General features: G+C 33.8%; 2 protein-coding genes across 2 annotated transcripts; both read right to left on the bottom strand.

Annotated features, from left to right (window-relative positions):
* Window positions 1-2,686: 2,686 nt before the first annotated feature.
* Window positions 2,687-4,252, bottom strand: LOC111049842 (BTB/POZ domain-containing protein 2). The gene has a single exon (XM_022336019.2). It carries the CDS (start codon window positions 4,103-4,105, stop codon window positions 2,888-2,890), a length of 1,218 nt encoding a protein of 405 aa, XP_022191711.2. The 5' UTR covers window positions 4,106-4,252; the 3' UTR covers window positions 2,687-2,887.
* A 7,954-nt stretch (window positions 4,253-12,206) lies between these two features.
* LOC120350184 (BTB/POZ domain-containing protein 6-B-like) lies at window positions 12,207-15,343 on the bottom strand. Its single transcript, XM_039422675.1, has one exon. The coding sequence runs from the start codon at window positions 15,151-15,153 to the stop codon at window positions 13,966-13,968; it is 1,188 nt and encodes a 395-aa protein (XP_039278609.1). The 5' UTR covers window positions 15,154-15,343; the 3' UTR covers window positions 12,207-13,965.
* Window positions 15,344-16,883: the final 1,540 nt, after the last annotated feature.

The following is a 16,883-nucleotide window of genomic DNA, read 5'->3' as shown; positions in this document are numbered from 1 at the left end:
TTTATGTAGCAGAGCTACATTATAGCTCTGCTAGATAAACTACATCTAGAGCTACATATAGCTCTGCAGAGCTATTAACGTTTTTGAGGTTTCCATAATGGATAATCTCTTTCTACACATCATTATAAAGAGATTGATACCATTCCCAAGTCTCTACCTTCAAGGAGTCATGAGTTACACAGTTTTTTAATTGTTGGGATTGGCATTTGGTGGAAAAAGTGTGTTTTCCGCTGCAAACAGTACTTTTTACTCTTTTTCCAATGACGCTCCAGCCGTAAAATATGGACTTACAGCCTCCAACCAGATGTCATTTGAAGCTTTGGAAATATTCTACAACACTGTGCCAATAATATTAGTGTTTGTTTACTGCGAATACATATACAGGGTGGGAAATGAAATATTGTCTCCGAAGAATGTATGTTTCAAGTTTTTGAAGTTGAATAAATAATGGAAAGAGTGGACGAAATGAGATGATTCTCCCAAACATCATCGTTTGGTTGATTCTAAACACTTTGGTGGTAAAACCAATCCGATATCTCTCACAGTAACTGAATAACAAACGATATAAAAAATTCTGTTAATAATGACCGCCATCATACGGACTTCACTTTTCGACCGAATTTGACTTATGATGCGTGATTTTGAATTCACACCTTGACGAGCCGAGAGGAATGAAGTGTAGTACGATGAAATTTGAGCATTGTGTCAAAAGTTATAAGTGTTTGAAATATTGATCCTTGAGGTGTCCTTAAGCGTTCGTCCCCACTAGGAAATACTGAAATGAAGTGCATCTAGCGGGTGGTTCTCATAGAACATGATCTCATGTCATTGTGCGAAATATGAATGTGAAGACAATGTAGTTGGTGATGATGGTTGAAGCTGGAAATTAGGTGTTTTTCTCAATACAAGGAACATTGTCGTCAGGTGTACCTGAAAATCTATTTGAGATGAAGCGCTCTCTCTGATTTCAGATTGTAGAGCACAAAAATACGCCCAGAGGGGTTTTGAATTATACATCTAAATTTTAACAATCGGAAGATATTGTTGATCAAAAACTAAAATTCATCAAAATTGATTTTTCCTTCAAATCAAATGATCTTTATTCACAAAAAAGTAATACAGCAGCAGAAACATTAGATAAATAGTGAATATTTCCCACAAAGACAAAAAGTTTGGGTGTGGGGAATGAGCACCGTGAACTGCATTATAACAACCTGACAGTTGAAGATTTACAATTAAAAAACAATAGTATAAGTAAAGTAGAGTAAATAAAAAAATAAAAAACCTAAAATTTCACTCATTTTTGAAAACTCAGTACTCATTGGAGATAGAGAGTTCCAAATGATCTCATTCCATTCAGAATTCTATGATCCAAAAAAGCGAGAGCAAATTTTTTTGTCCGATTACGAGATTTGGCAGAAATAGCTGAAAACTGGAAAATGAGCCGAAAATACGAGGTTTTTGGGCCACTCTATCTAGCACAAGGAAATTTTGCATGAAGAAATTGGTTCTTGATGACTTCTCTTATGTACCCAAATAATATATTAAAGAATCAGAACTACTACATAATTTGCAAGCACACCCCATCATATATATGTCTATATTGACTGGACTAATACTGACAGTACTGATACTGGTTAACATTAAACGAATTAGGAAGGAAATGCTTTGAACAGATGAAAAAAAACTTTAAAATGATTTATATTTTGAATACGATTTTATTTTTAAAATTGACATCAGCAAATATGAGAATTTTGAATGAAAAATATTTTCTATAGGAAAAAATGAAAATTCATGACAAATTGGCGCCACTTCTATTTGCATTGATGTAATATTGGGCCTCAAGGTGACTTTACTACTGTGTCCTCCAGTTTATGGTGAAGTGCTGAGGTGCACGTTATAATGACAGCATTTGATTATCAACATTTGTGTTGCTATCCTTGGACAAATAAAGCAGATAGCGCTTTATAGCCTTCTCTACCTCTGCAACGTTGTCATATATACAAATATAAGTAATTAACGGAATATTTAATATTAATTATGAGCATTTATTATTAAATCATCAAAAGATATATTTTCTTGACAAGTAAAATATGATTTATCATTTTCAACTAGAATGAACAGTTGGTTATATTTCATCAGATATACATACCAGTATAAACTACCATCTTCCAGTGTCATTGGAAAAGATATAACAACAACGTTGCCGATTCTCTCTGCCTTGCCACTGCTTTCTATAGAGGATAGCTGATATCGTTATATCTGATGTAATATTAACTTTTTATTCTTGTTGAAAATAATAAACCATATTTTATTCATCAAGAAAATATATTCTTCAATAATAATTATGAAATGTTTTATTAAATTATTTAATAATACATTTTCATACAGGGAAATTTGTAAATCAGAAAAACCAGTACTTCTATTCAATTTTAATTTGAGGTGATAAAATAAAAATTAATAACTATTTTCAAAGCTCAATACTGTACCTAAAATTTTCTCTTCGGAATCTTCTAATTTTTCCAAAGAACATAAGTTGAATTCGGAGCTTTCCATTAGACATTCAAAAGCCTGGTAATTTTTTAATGGCAAAATTGTGGTGTTTACGGATCTGAAACACGTCTATTACTTCAGCAACAGACTAATTATTGTCATTTATGTAGATATGGAAAATAAATAAATTTTATGCCATTTGATGCAATTTTTATTTAAAAAAAACGGTGTAAAACATGCTAATTATAGGGTTTTCTTTAAACCACTTTCAACTTTCCATATCATTAGCCTAACAAACTTACCACCATTGCCATTGTGGGCCGAGTTTAGGCCTAATGTTAGTAACTATTATTTCAAATTATATTAGTAGGCCTAACTATATTTCATGTTAATTTTATACTATAGATTTCAACTCGGAAATTTCCAATTGAAAAATACCATCCTCAAATCTAAATTTAAGGTAAAAAGCACTAAAGTAATAACGATTCTCAATGTTCAAAACCGCATCAAAACTATCCGCTTCAAAATCGTCTAATTTTCCTAAATAATATAACTTGAGTTTGTGGTTTTTCATAAGACTTTTTACCATCGTCTCACTATCTGAGCAATACAGTAATGTTTTTATTGATGTGTTTCTTTTAATCAAGCATTTAGTCTCAAGTTGATCCCCCAAAGTATAATAAAATGTATTATTGTTAGTTTCCGTCCGTGTAAAATTGAATTTGTGATCGAAATCGGCTTCTTTTTTTTCTTCTTCTCCTTCTTCTTGTTTATCATCTGATTCTCCTACAGTGAAAATTCGAGGAAAAATTACATCAGAAAACGTATGTGACAACTTCTCTTCAAAGCCCAATAGATTGTGTAGAATCGGTATTTTTTCCTTATCAGTTAGCAAATGAGACTTGGACAAACCTTTTTCATATTGCTCCTTATCAATTGTCAAAATTCGCAGATGTCTTTTGATGCAATTGAAATATTCTCCCTGTTGCTGCAAATCAATGTTTCTGCGACAAGACTCTGCCAGAGCCCATTTTTCTACATATTGGAAAACCTCCACTTCAGATTCTAATTTTAAGGAGTCCAACTTCAAAATTGCTTCCAGTGTATGAATATCAGTGGTTAGAAACTTTTCGCTCTGCATTACCTCTCTGGTTTTTTCTTTAAAGATTGTCAAACATATTTTTTCAATGTCTGGAATGTTATTAAGGCGTGAAAACTCAAACACGTCTATTACTTCAGTAACAGACAAATTGTCTTTGATGTATTGAACACATTTCGGCATAAGTTCAGGAATCACATACTTCCAAGAGGCTAAATATACTGAGCACGCATGTAGACCTGATGTGAAAACCACATTATCTGTATAGATAAATTGTTTCATACCTTGAAATTCTTCGGGTTCAACGTCGATTACCTCGTAAGTTACACCATTTTTGCTGTGAAGTCCATCGTACAACATATCTCGAAAAACAGGACTAGAGATGCCAAACAACAGTTTATGTCCTTTGATTTTGCACTTTTTTTCGCCAACCAGAAATTCACAATCACTTAAATCGTCGTTATTGAGGCACAGTTCAAACTTGCTTTTCAAAGATGGTGGAGTGAAACTCATGACTGCTTCGCAATTAGAATTGTTACGGGTCTTGTTTAAAGCTTATAAAATCATTAGGCTGCCAGTATAGCCAAGCCTTTTCATTTTTCTATACTATTTTATTTGAATACAACACGAAGAAAATTCAACGTACATTCTAACAAAGGTCCCTTTGAACATTACCGCACCACCTACAAAGATAATTTGAGAACTGTTATTGTGGCTATGCACTGTAAAGTGATTTGTGAATATTGATCAGAAACTGTCTCAAGTACACAATTTATTATCAAATACCGGTACGCTACTGTTTGTAAGGTAGGCACTATATCACACGTCACAGATTACTCTTATTCTAAAATAACAATTTTCACTTGAAACGTTCCGTGCTCTCTTAAGATCAAGAATGAAATATAAATATAGCGATGACTAATTTAACAGGTTAAGTGCTGTGATTTTTTCGTATAAATGTCCAAATTTAAAATGAGGTACCGTACACAGATGTACCTCACATAATAATGATATCTATATTAATGCTGTGAGGGCCACATTTTTTGTCTCACGTGCAGTGATTGGAACACCTGTGGCCAACTACAGCTGTGGTGGTGGCTCTTTTTTGTAGGTACCTCATTATCAACTTTCTCGACTGCTCATCTAGTTCAGAAATATTCCACGAGTACATAAATCTAGTTAGCATTTCAATATTCGATTTTATTCAGAAGATAAATATGATATAATAAATTTTTTTTGATAAAGAAAAGCAATATTTTACATTGAATATTGAAGGAATAAACCAATATTTCAATTAAACAGCAAACAGCTGATTGAAAATCATGTTGGTCAACATCTTTGAATTCCCTGCAAGGAGGATCGTGGAGACCTTTGACCAGTGGCAACAGGGGGAACATCTACTGTTCGATGGGAGATCCGATTGACTGTAAACAGAGATGGCCTTGAACATGTAGAGCGAGGTGGCCTTGACACTGTAGAGCGACCCAGCAAACAGCAACGGCACATGCGCTTTGTATTTAGTCGTAGTACCACAGTATACAAATAATAATATCTATTCTGTGGTAGTACCATGAAAAGCCACTTACAGTGACACTGCTTGCCTAAACTTTTACCGCTAATCGCTAATATTATTTGACAATGTGATGAGAATATAATATTTATCATTCCAATATTTGAAAGTTGTATGATTCCAATCTGAAACCTCAAATATTACATTTTTATTACCTTGAATAGAGTTTACAACAGGTAACTGTTAAACTGTAAACTTACAATGTTTGATTGGCTATGTTACAATAATTTTGTATTTTCGATAAGCAGACTTCCTTTGGCTTTCACACAATTCTGAACATACAAAACATAGCTGTTTGCCATTGAAATATTTACAATATTAAAAAAAAATGCACAAAGGCCATCTTCTTGTCTGCATGAAGTATTGCTACATATCTGGTCCAAGGCATCAACTGCACCCTTTATAGCATTGTAACTTTCTATTATCTCCGGTTTCTTGCTGTCTTCATTGATGGCAGGGCTTTCATGGCAAGTTGAAAGAAGGATGACAGATTTGCTGGCTTTGGTTTGATAGGAAACCATTGTTTTTGCTCCATCAAAGCAGAATATGCTTGTTCCAACTTCTCTCTTCTTGAAATCAACAATTTCTGGCTTGTTTTTGCGGAGTGTTCCAATGAGAGTCAATTTGTTTTCTTGCTTCAAAAGTTCATTTGCTAATGGTATAGAAGTGAACCAGTTATCACAAGTGATATTTCTATTTGTCCCTCGAACAGATTTTACAAGTTCCAACACAAAATACTGGGCCAAAGGCAAAGGACCTCTATAAGTTGCTTTTCCAATATATGGAATTGCATCTAGCATGTAATGAGTTTGAGTGTCACAGATCATCACAATCTTGATGCCGTATTTGTTGGGTTTGTTGGGCATGTACATCCGGAAAGGACAACGTCCTCTAAATGCCACCAGCTGCTCGTCGATCGTCAAATAACTCCCTGGTTTATAGAGATCCCTACAGCTTGCAATAAACATTTCCCATATCTCTCGTATAGCTGTGAATGGGTCTTCTGATTTTCTATTCTTTCTTGTCTCTGTGTTGTCAAACCGTAAGCGATCTAGAATGAAGTTGAATCTCTCACAACTCATTGCAGCTTTATATCTATTCTCACTATATTCTGGATCAAACAATTCCCTAACATTCAAATGGTTATCCTTTTGTACTGATGAAAAAACTAACAATCCCAAAAAAGCATCAAATTCCTCTTCTGTTAATGCAGAGATAGTTGAAGATTGTTCTTTGTAATTTGGCTGTTTTTTCCTAATTTCCATGTTTGTGAATTCTATTATTTTAGATTTCAAAGATGCAGTGAAGTACAATCCAAATAATTCTTTCGGGTCAGTTACATTCTGTGCTGCTCATTTAGTACCTCTTTGAGTATGCACTATGTTCCTGGCTGCATGTCTTGTAGGTTTATTAGATGGTGCAGTAGGCTTAGTAGACCATGTTTGTGTAGTCTTCTTACCTTGGCTCTGTAGGACATCCAGAGTACATTCAAGGATATATTGGTTGTTTTCTGATCTTTTAAAAACTGAATTTGGAGTTATATTTTGTTTCTTCCTTTTTGCTGGAGCCCTGATTGAAGGGCAGTACTTGCGTCCAGTGCAAGTGAGAGAGAATGAAGTAGGACTTGAACACATCTATGGCTACCGACACAATCAGGCTGCCAACTGTGTAGAGAACAATCAGTGTTGCCAGGTTGGCTAGCCTGATCTCGGCGCCTGTCACTGTTTCGTGCTCGTGCATGGCCTGCAATATTTTAGAGGCTTAAGCTACGTTTACACTGTGTAGCTGGAGAGCTATATAGCTCTGCTATATAAAATTTGAGCTACATATAGCTCTGCTAGATAGCTCTAGCTCTTAGCTGTAGATGTAGTTTATCTAGCAGAGCTACATATAGCTACATAGCTCTGCTAGATAGCTCTAGCTCTTAGCTCTAGATGTAGTTTATCTAGCAGAGCTACATATAGCTACATAGCTCTGCTAGATAGCTCTAGCTCTTAGCTCTAGATGTAGTTTATCTAGCAGAGCTACATATAGCTACATAGCTCTGCTAGATAAACTACATCTAGAGCTAAGAGCTACATCTAGCAGAGCTATATGTAGCTCTGCAAGATGTTTGGAATAAAGTTCACTGTTCAGTTCCCAGCCAGATACCGAAGAAGAAGGTAGTTCTTGCAGCAGTCGCTGCTTTTGCCGCAGCTACTGTGATATTTTCAGCACAGAGAAGAGAAAGAAATATTTTGGATAAGACCCTCTCTTCTGGCCAGAAAACTATACAGTGGTAGTGACCTTTTGAAAGACCTAAATGAGGATGATAGAGACGATTTGACTTATGAAATTCGTTGTGATAGTAGTTTCAAGATCTTTCTTCTAATATTGTCTTTATTCCAGTCAAATTCACTCTCCATTCTTGCACAATAATGTAATCATAAATCAGAAAGAAATGCTTGTAAAATGTGCAGTAGCCTACTAGCACTCTGACAACAAATGAGTACAGTAGTATATTAGGTGTTGAACTGTTTAGGCACTAAACAGCTGCAAACAGCAGTAAACAGTTGCGGCATCCTTCCTTCAAGGACAGAAGCAGCTACATCTAAAGTGCGAGATAAATCACTTTTAACATGAAGAGGAGAAACCCATTTCTCCCTCAACAGTTTGTAGCTTAGACACAGACGGACATCCTGTGCACAATTGGATGCGCCGTGTCATTTTGCTTCATGTTCTTGTGAAAACATCTCTGTAACATACACAAACCAATATACCTGCTGACCAGTACACTACTTGGAACATTGCCAGCAATAGATGGAGGGGAGTGTTGCCGCGTCGCATTACAAAGCTCTCTCACTCAGACACAAAAGAAGGAGAATGCTGCTAGGTAGTGGGAGTGATTAGTGGCGGATAGAGCATCGGACCTCTCCATCTTTGAGAAAGAGCTGTGTTAAAAGTAATTTATCTCACACTTTAGCTCTGCTATAAACAAAAATTGACATATAGCAGAGCTATATGTAGCAGAGCTACATGTAGCTCTGATTCTCTTTGATGTTTACCGAAAACTTTGGATAGCTCAATTTCTGCTATATAGCTGAGAAAATAGGCTTAAAACTGCTATAGCCTGGCTATATAGCGGATTTCCAATGTCACATTTTGAACATGTAGCAGAGCTATAGCTATAGTGTAAACCTAGCTTAAGGCTTGGGTTACAGAGTTACAAGTGTCACTGTAAGTAGTGATATTCGGAGAAATACCATACCACACTGATTTGATTGTGTTTTCTGAAATTTAATTTCTAATAATTGATGTGTGATTTTCCGAAAATCACTCACTACGGCCACATTTGTGACTGTATTAATATTTGCAGCAGATTAATATTTGGAGAGATGGATCTACCAACGTTACGTCAAACTTATGTGACAAATTTAATTATTTTTATTAATAAAAATACCTGTCGCACAATTCCTTATAAATTCGGCCAACTGTAGTAAACGCTTTCAATATTAATTTTACTTCATTTAACATCTAGTAGTAAACACCAATTTGAATATCAGAGTAATAGATTAATAAATAAAATCCCGGAAGGCTTTTATTAAGGATAAAATAACAAAAACCAAATTGAGATTAATAAGATCGTGGGTAAAACAGAACTATTATTTTAAAATTGAGAATTGAGTTGGCTAAATCAACAATTTTTGGCAATATTGTGTCAAAATTATTAAAACTTGACAGTTTTTATATTATTTTTCTGTGTATCTATATTTTGTTCATCAAGTACTTGACTATTGATAAAACTCAACATCCATAGATTATCATCCATCAACAGAATTGTATCAATTGTACTGCTGTTATTAGATTAAAAAATGTATTATTTTTAGAACTCCTGGCTGGAGTTCAAGGCTTCTTTTTCCAGTCACGCCAAAACTATTGTAATTTAATGATTATTTTGTTTGTAAAAATATTTCTTGTATTTGGCAATAAATTCATTATCCATTCATTGTATAATATAAGCCTCCTATAGTGAGGTCCACGTTAGTGGAGAAAGATAGGAGAACTGCGGATTCTCTGCCTTGTCACTGCCTTCTATAGAGAGGATAGCTACTGGTACCAGTATATGCGATGTAATATCAACTGTTCAGTCTTGCTTAAAATAATCCATTTTATTCGTTAGAAAATATATCTTTTATAATAGTTATTATTTGAATTATTAAATAATACATTTTCAATAATAATTGAGCTTAAATCCTTTCCCAGCTACTTTTCTAGTTCCGCAATCTTGCCAGAAAAATCAACCAACAAAAAATTCAATCTCAATAGAAAAAATCTGGTGTGGCGCACTCACACAACTTTCCTTGCTCATTGAACTGTAAGCCCCATTCTTAAAGGAGAATAATTTAGGGGAATAACATAATGACGATTGGCAGCAACATATTTGACACTACGATCAGACTACTGTATATCTGTATACTGTATATATATAATTGTTTTCAGAGTACTTTTTCCTTTGTGTAAATTGTGAAATTCGATGATATTTCTCAAAAGTCGTCAAAAAAGCTGTTCTATAGATTAAATATCTCGACTATGTGTTCTTTCTATGAACTGCGCTACCTACCTACCTCATGCACGAGAAGGAGGCTACAAAGTCCAATTCTCAAGGATGGGGTGGACCCCTCATTAGTTTCCCAGAAAGGAGACTCATGCCAGTTAATAGAGCTGATAAATAACTATACAGTGTATAAATTTGAAAAAAATCGGTCAAGTCATTTTTGAGAAAATTGTGAAAAACATGGTTTTTTAGTAATAATCCGCCATTTTTCTCAAGAATATTACGGAGCTCCTGCAATTTTCCCAGAAATGAGACTCATGTCAGTTGATAGGGCTTATAAATAGCTATCCATGGTATAAATTTGAAGGAAATCGTTAGAGCCGTTTTCGAGAAAACCTTGAAAAACATGGTTTTTTAGTGATTATCCGCCATTTTTCTCAAGAATATTACGGAGCTCCTGCAATTTTCCCAGGAATGAGACTCATGTCAGTTGATAGGGCTTATAAATAGCTAACCATGGTATAAATTTGAAGAAAATCGTTAGAGCTATTTTCGAGAAAACCGTGAAAAACATGGTTTTTTATTAATTATCCGCCATTTTTCCGCCATTTTGAATTCGATTTTATTGAATTTCTTATTGTCAGATCCTCATGGTATAAGGACCTTAAGTTTAAAATTTCAAGTCAATCGGTTGATTAGGAATGGAGTTATCGTGTTCACAGACATACACACATACACACATACACACACACACACACACATACACACACACACACACACACACACACACACACCACACACACACACACACACACACACACCACACACACACACACACACAGACCAACGCCCAAAAAACATGTTTTTGGACTCGGGGGACCTTGAAACGTATAGAAAACTTGAAATCGGGGTACCTTAATTTTTTTTTGGAAAGCCAAATTCAATCATGCAACAAGACCAAGTATTTAACAAACAAATTCTATAAAATAAGTCAACTAAAACTGCCAAATCTTTCTATGATGATCTATTTTGCATACGCTCAATCAGTTCTACAGTATGGAATAAGGGTGTGGGGTGGTGCAGCTAAACAACACATTAATAAAATTTTCAACATACAGAAACACATTATTGGTTAGGTTAGGTTAGGTTAGGTTAGGTTAGGTTAGGTTAGGTTACACTAGGCAGGCCAAGGCTGTACCTGACTCAAACTCTTTTTCAGGAAATAAATATTCTCACAATCAAACAGTTATACATAAAGAATCTAATATTGTACATAAACAAAATCAGGAACCTTTTCAACATTCGAATCACACCCTACAACACTCGTCAGCAAACATTTAGAACATCAAACTTAAACCAAACTAATTTATACAGATATGTAGGATGCAATTCCCCTATATGTGTGACAAACTGGTAAATACCGTTCCGCAGGACTTTCTCTCATGCTGTCCAATGAATATATTAAAAAAAGGAATTTTCAGATGGATTGAAACGTCTACAGACTTATATGGAGATATAACTTAAGGCATATTAGTACAGTAATTTCCGTAATATAAGTTGTTCAGCAGTATGGTTCATGTTTTGGGGTATTAGTTTGAGAACATGTACCGTAGGCAAGTTTAATCCTTTAAGAAGGGTAAATGCTGCAGGGCTAAATATTCAGATATTTTTATCACAATTAGTATTAGTTTCTTTGATCTGTCGACACTCTAGTGGTTTCTTTTCTCTCTTTTGTTAACATATTTAGTCTTACTATAGTTTCTTTAGTTTTTTCAAACCTTTGTTATTCTTCTTTTGCTTACCGTAGTTGTTGTTTTTCACCTTTTTTGTAATTTCTTGTTTGTATTCTCCTCAGGCTCACGATCAGACGAAAGTCTTGTGGGTCATTTGATTCTTTTTATATTTTTATGATGTATACAAATTATTTTGTGTTTTTTTTCAATTGTTGTCAAAGTGAAGAAGAATCAATAAATCTATTATTATTAATCTTCCTACACTGCCATTATAACGTGGACCTCAGTATATGTATCACTCGAAGTCACACATATAGAGGAGACCGGAGCTAGGTTGGACAATTTTCACAGAAATACTCCCAGCATATCCATTTGAAAGGTAATCACTGTAAAGTCCATACCAATCGAAAGCTTAAAATTTTCAATTGCGTTTACACCAAGATTGATTCTACCAAAATTTAGAGTTGAAAACCCATCTCAGTTGTCCAAACTATCCTTAAGCTGTGTTTACACCAAAGTTATTAACAAAATCTTAATAACGTAATCCTTATAGATTCTATCAGATTAAACTTAACTTATCATACACATGATAAACATATGTGTTTGTCAAGTTCCGTTCAATCTAATAGAATCTACAAGGATTAAGTTATTAACATTTTGTTAATAACTTTGGTGTAAACACAGCTTTACTATATACTGGCAGTCCTGATACTGCTTGGTTAACATTGGATGAATTAGGAAGGAAATGCTTTGAACAGATAAAAAAAACATTAAAAATGATTTTTAATTTGAATACGATTTTATTATTGAAATAGTCATATCATATTTGTTGAGCATGTTAAATAAAAAATGTTTTCAATAGGAAAAAATTAAAATTAATGACAAATTCAAGACACTTCAGTTTGCATTGATCCATATTATGCTTATAAGGAAGTTATAAAAGTCAGCGCCATGCCACCGCCACGCCCGGGCCACGTCAGTTCTCCACCACTTCAGTGTGAATTGGGCCTTAAGGTAACATTAACTTTACAGTGTCCTACAGTCAATAGTGAGGTGTTGAGGCATGATTTGATTATTAACATTCGTGTTGCTATCCTTGACTTCATTCGACAAATAAAGCAGATCCTTCTGTACCTCCGCAACGTTGCCAAATCGTTTTTCAACAATGTAGAAATATAATCAACGAAATCTATATACTATATAGAAATGAATGTCTGTTTGTGTGTTAGTATGTTTGTTCCCTATAGACTTTTAAAAACTACTTGACAGAACGGCATGAAACTTCGGGAATATGTTGTGTGACTATTGGGAATGGTTTCTGACCAGAAATTTTATTAGGGGGGCTGATAATAATAATTTATTAATCCATTTTACAGAACTATGTTATTGAAATTGTCGGCCGAGCGGCTACCGAAGAACGAAAGATGATCATGATTGAAGATCATGTTGTGATAATATGATGATTCTAATAAAGTTAACAGCTGTAATAAACAGATAAACTGTGTACTGGTATTAAATTCATCTTTGAAACACTGATTTAACCTATCTATTTTTTTAATTAAACTACTTTATTGATAGATATCACTACCAATTGATTGAGAAGAATATGTTTTCGGAATAATAAATGCTGCATGACTAAATAACACATAGGAAGTCGCATTGAGATGTAAATGAAAATATTGACTGTCAGATAAATTTAATGATCCACCAAATAAAGTCAAAAGTGACATGAGATACATTGGCTTTTCGGCGGTACGAAGTTTGCCGGACTAGCTAGTATTTAATATTAATAATTATGAAAAATTATTATTAAATCATCAAAAGATATATTTTCTTGACAAGTATAAAATATAATTTATCATTTTTATCAAGAATAAACAAATGTTGATATTTCTATACAGATATACGGACCTGTATGCTGTATCAACTATATCATATATCTTTCAGTGTCAGTGGAAAAGATTTAACAACAACGTTGCCGATTCTCTCTGCCTTGCCACTTCTTTCTCTAGAGGATAGCTGATATCGTTATATCTGATGTAATATTAACTTTTTATTCTTGTTGAAAATAAAAAATCATATTTTATTCGTCAAGATAATATAGCCTATTATTCAATGATTTAATAATACATTTTTATAATGTTAAATATTTTGTTTATTGATTATATCTTTACATTGTTGAAAAAAGATATGGTAACGTTGAAACTAGATAGGGATATGGTGCTATCTGCTTTATCGATTGATAGACAAGGATAGCAACACCGATGTTTGTCAAATGCTGCCATTATAACGTGAACATCATTATAGAAATAATTTTACTATAATTATTTATATATTTTTAATTATAATATATTTTTTACTTCATCACTATAAATAACAATTCACCTATGTAGTAGATAGACTCAACTTTAATAAAATATAGAAGTAACATGTATTTCAGAATTTCATCTTATAAGGGAAGCATATATGTAACAAACTACCGTACCATAGGGGACCCAGTCTTGAGTTACCTAATACCTATAATATTTCGTATCTTCTATATGTCCTCTTTTAGCAACAAGGAAATTTGTAATTCAGAAAAACCAGTACTTCTATTCAATTTGAATTTGAGGTAAAAAACTACAAAGTAATAACTATTTTCAATGCTCAAAACAGTATCAAAAATTTTCTCTTCGGAATCTTTTAATTTTTCCAAAGAATATAACTTAAATTCGCAGTTTTCTATTAGACTTTCTATAATCTCATGTGAAAATTCTAATGGTATAATTGTGATGTTTTCGGCTCTGAAACGTACCAATACGTATTCTGACCCCTCACAATTAAATTCATTGTCACTTTCTGTCCGTGTAAAACTCAATTCCTTGATATCTCCTTCTTCTTGTTCCTCCTCTGATTCCCCCACTGTAAAAATTCGAGGCACAGTCACATCAGAAAACGTATGTGGCAGCTTCTCTTCAAAGCCCAATAGATTGTGTAGAATCGGAATTTTTTCCTCAGCAGTAAGCAAATGAGACTTGGACAGACCGTTTTCATATTGCTCCTTATCAATTGTCAAAATTCGCAGATGTCTTTTGATGCAATTGAAATATTCTCCCTGTTGCTGCAAATCAATGTTTCTGCGACAAGACTCTGCTAGAGCCCATTTTTCTACATATTGGAAAACCTCTAATTCAGATTCTAATTTTAACGAGTCCAACTTCAAAATTGCTTCCAGTGTATGAATATCAGTGGTTAGAAACTTTTCGCTCTGCATTACCTCTCTGGTTTTTTCTTGAAAGATTGCCAAACATATTTTTTCAATGTCTGGAATGTTATTGAGGCGTGAAAACTCAAACACGTCGATTACTTCAGTAACAGACAAATTGTCTTTGATGTATTGAACACATTTCGGCATAAGATCAGGAATCACATACTTCCAAGAGGCTAAATATACTGAGCACGCATGTAGACCTGATGTGAAAACCACATTATCTGTATAGATAAATTGTTTCATACCTTGAAATTCTTCGGGTTCAACGTCGATGACCTCGTAAGTTACACCATTTTTGCTCTGAAGTCCATCGTACAACATATCTCGAAAAACAGGACTAGAGATGCCAAACAACAGTTTATGTCCTTTGATTTTGCACTTTTTTTCGCCAACCAGAAATTCACAATCACTTAAATCGTCGTTATTGAGGCACAGTTCAAACTTGCTTTTCAAAGATGGTGGAGTGAAACTCATGACTGCTTCGCAATTAGAATTGTTACGGGTCTTGTTTAAAGCTTATAAAGTTATTAACCCACCAGTATAGCCTAGCCTTTTCGTGATTCTACACTATATAAGCTTATTTAACTATTCGAATACAACACGAAGAAAAATCAAACTATATTCTAACAAAGTTACGGTACGTATCAATGAGAAGTGTTGAAGCTTATACAATACACTTTATAGTGATTTGTGATAACCAATCTGAAACACTATCGAGTAGCCTACCATTATAGGTATCTCGTCACAGATAAGATTACCGGTATTCATTCCACAAAATTATAACATTCCGTAGTCTCTTTAGATCAAAAAATAAAATAACTACTATATATAGTGATGACCAATATGAAATGTTTGGGCTGCTGTATATTTATTGATACCGTATCCTTAATATTATTAATTAATTAATAATTAAGGATACGGTATTTAACAACAGCAGCTTCAATAAATACGTACCGGTATATAGCAGCCCAAACATTTCATATTGGTCATCACTATATATAGTAGTTATTTTAATAAATTAATTAATTTATTTATTCATCACATTGTGTACAAATACTCAACATGAGGAAAGGCACAACAGGCTCATGCCTAAAACTGTCCCATTTCCAATTTATACTATACTGTCTAAATCAAAATGTTGGTTATGTCACTTTCACTTGAAAGTTGAAGTTATAATAACTAGGCCTACAACATTCACATTCACTTGAGAATGGCATTATAAATCGAAACACGTTGTGAGAGATAAAATAAAGTTGAAGAGTTACTACAATTTTTATTTGATCATATACGGTACCTATACCGTACAGAGTGTCCCACGGAAGGTGTATATAACAGCCGAAGATCATAGATTCTACATGAAATTTGCAACAAGAAATGTCCAGTTAAATTTTAGTACATCGACATTAGTTTTCGAGATATATAGATTTTTCAATATTTCTGGATAATGTCAATAACTAGAAAACTATAATTCGAAATGTAATTCTGAGGATGTGGCTAGAAAGATGAAGAATTTCCCAATAAGATTCAAATAATTTGTTCCTTGTTTGTTTGACGTTTCTGAAACTTTTATTAGCGCTCAAAGTTGAAAAGTACATTCGTCGAGTTCAAAGCCAAATTTTAATCAATATTTGATTTGAACTGTATAAAATTTGGTTAAAACTGATTTAAAATTTGGCTCTGTACTCGATGAGAGTACCTTACATTTTTCAACTTTGAACAGCTTTTTTAAACAGTTTGGATCAAACTCGATGAATGTACTTTTCAACTTTGAATGCTCATAGAAAGTTCAAAAATCTGGTGTGGCGCACTCACACAACTTTCCTGGCCGCTATGAAAATTGATCACCTGACGCTAGTGTACTCGCGCATCTCAAGTCTACTATTCAAAGATATGAGACAGCTGGTGATAGGTCAATAACGCTGGAAACACACGAGGTCTGCTATCTCTTCGTAGAGAATGATTTAATAGAACCAGCAGTTTGCAATTTAATAATCACATTTTCTCGGATTTCAAGCTTATTTTCAATTCTAGGTAGAAATGTTACTAGACATTAATTGCAGAGATTTTCATGCTCAATCTTTTCCACTTGAAATTTTTTGTTTAAATTGTATATGAAGGCTGATAATTGAGAATCTAAAATCAAACTTTGCATAGATGGGGCAAAGCTCCTGAAAATTTTACAGATATAGGACTAGTTGCAGTTG

This window comes from Nilaparvata lugens, chromosome 3 (genome assembly GCF_014356525.2).
Source record: "Nilaparvata lugens isolate BPH chromosome 3, ASM1435652v1, whole genome shotgun sequence".
Lineage (NCBI taxonomy): Eukaryota > Metazoa > Arthropoda > Insecta > Hemiptera > Delphacidae > Nilaparvata > Nilaparvata lugens.
The sequence above is the reverse complement of the archived record's forward strand: the minus strand, read 5'-3'. Positions and strand labels throughout refer to the sequence as shown.

Excerpts from the sequence above, each read along its gene's own strand:
- LOC120350184 (XM_039422675.1), bottom strand. The coding sequence starts at position 15,153 with ATGAGTTTCACTCCACCATCTTTGAAAAGCAAGTTTGAACTGTGCCTC.
- LOC111049842 (XM_022336019.2), bottom strand. The coding sequence starts at position 4,105 with ATGAGTTTCACTCCACCATCTTTGAAAAGCAAGTTTGAACTGTGCCTC.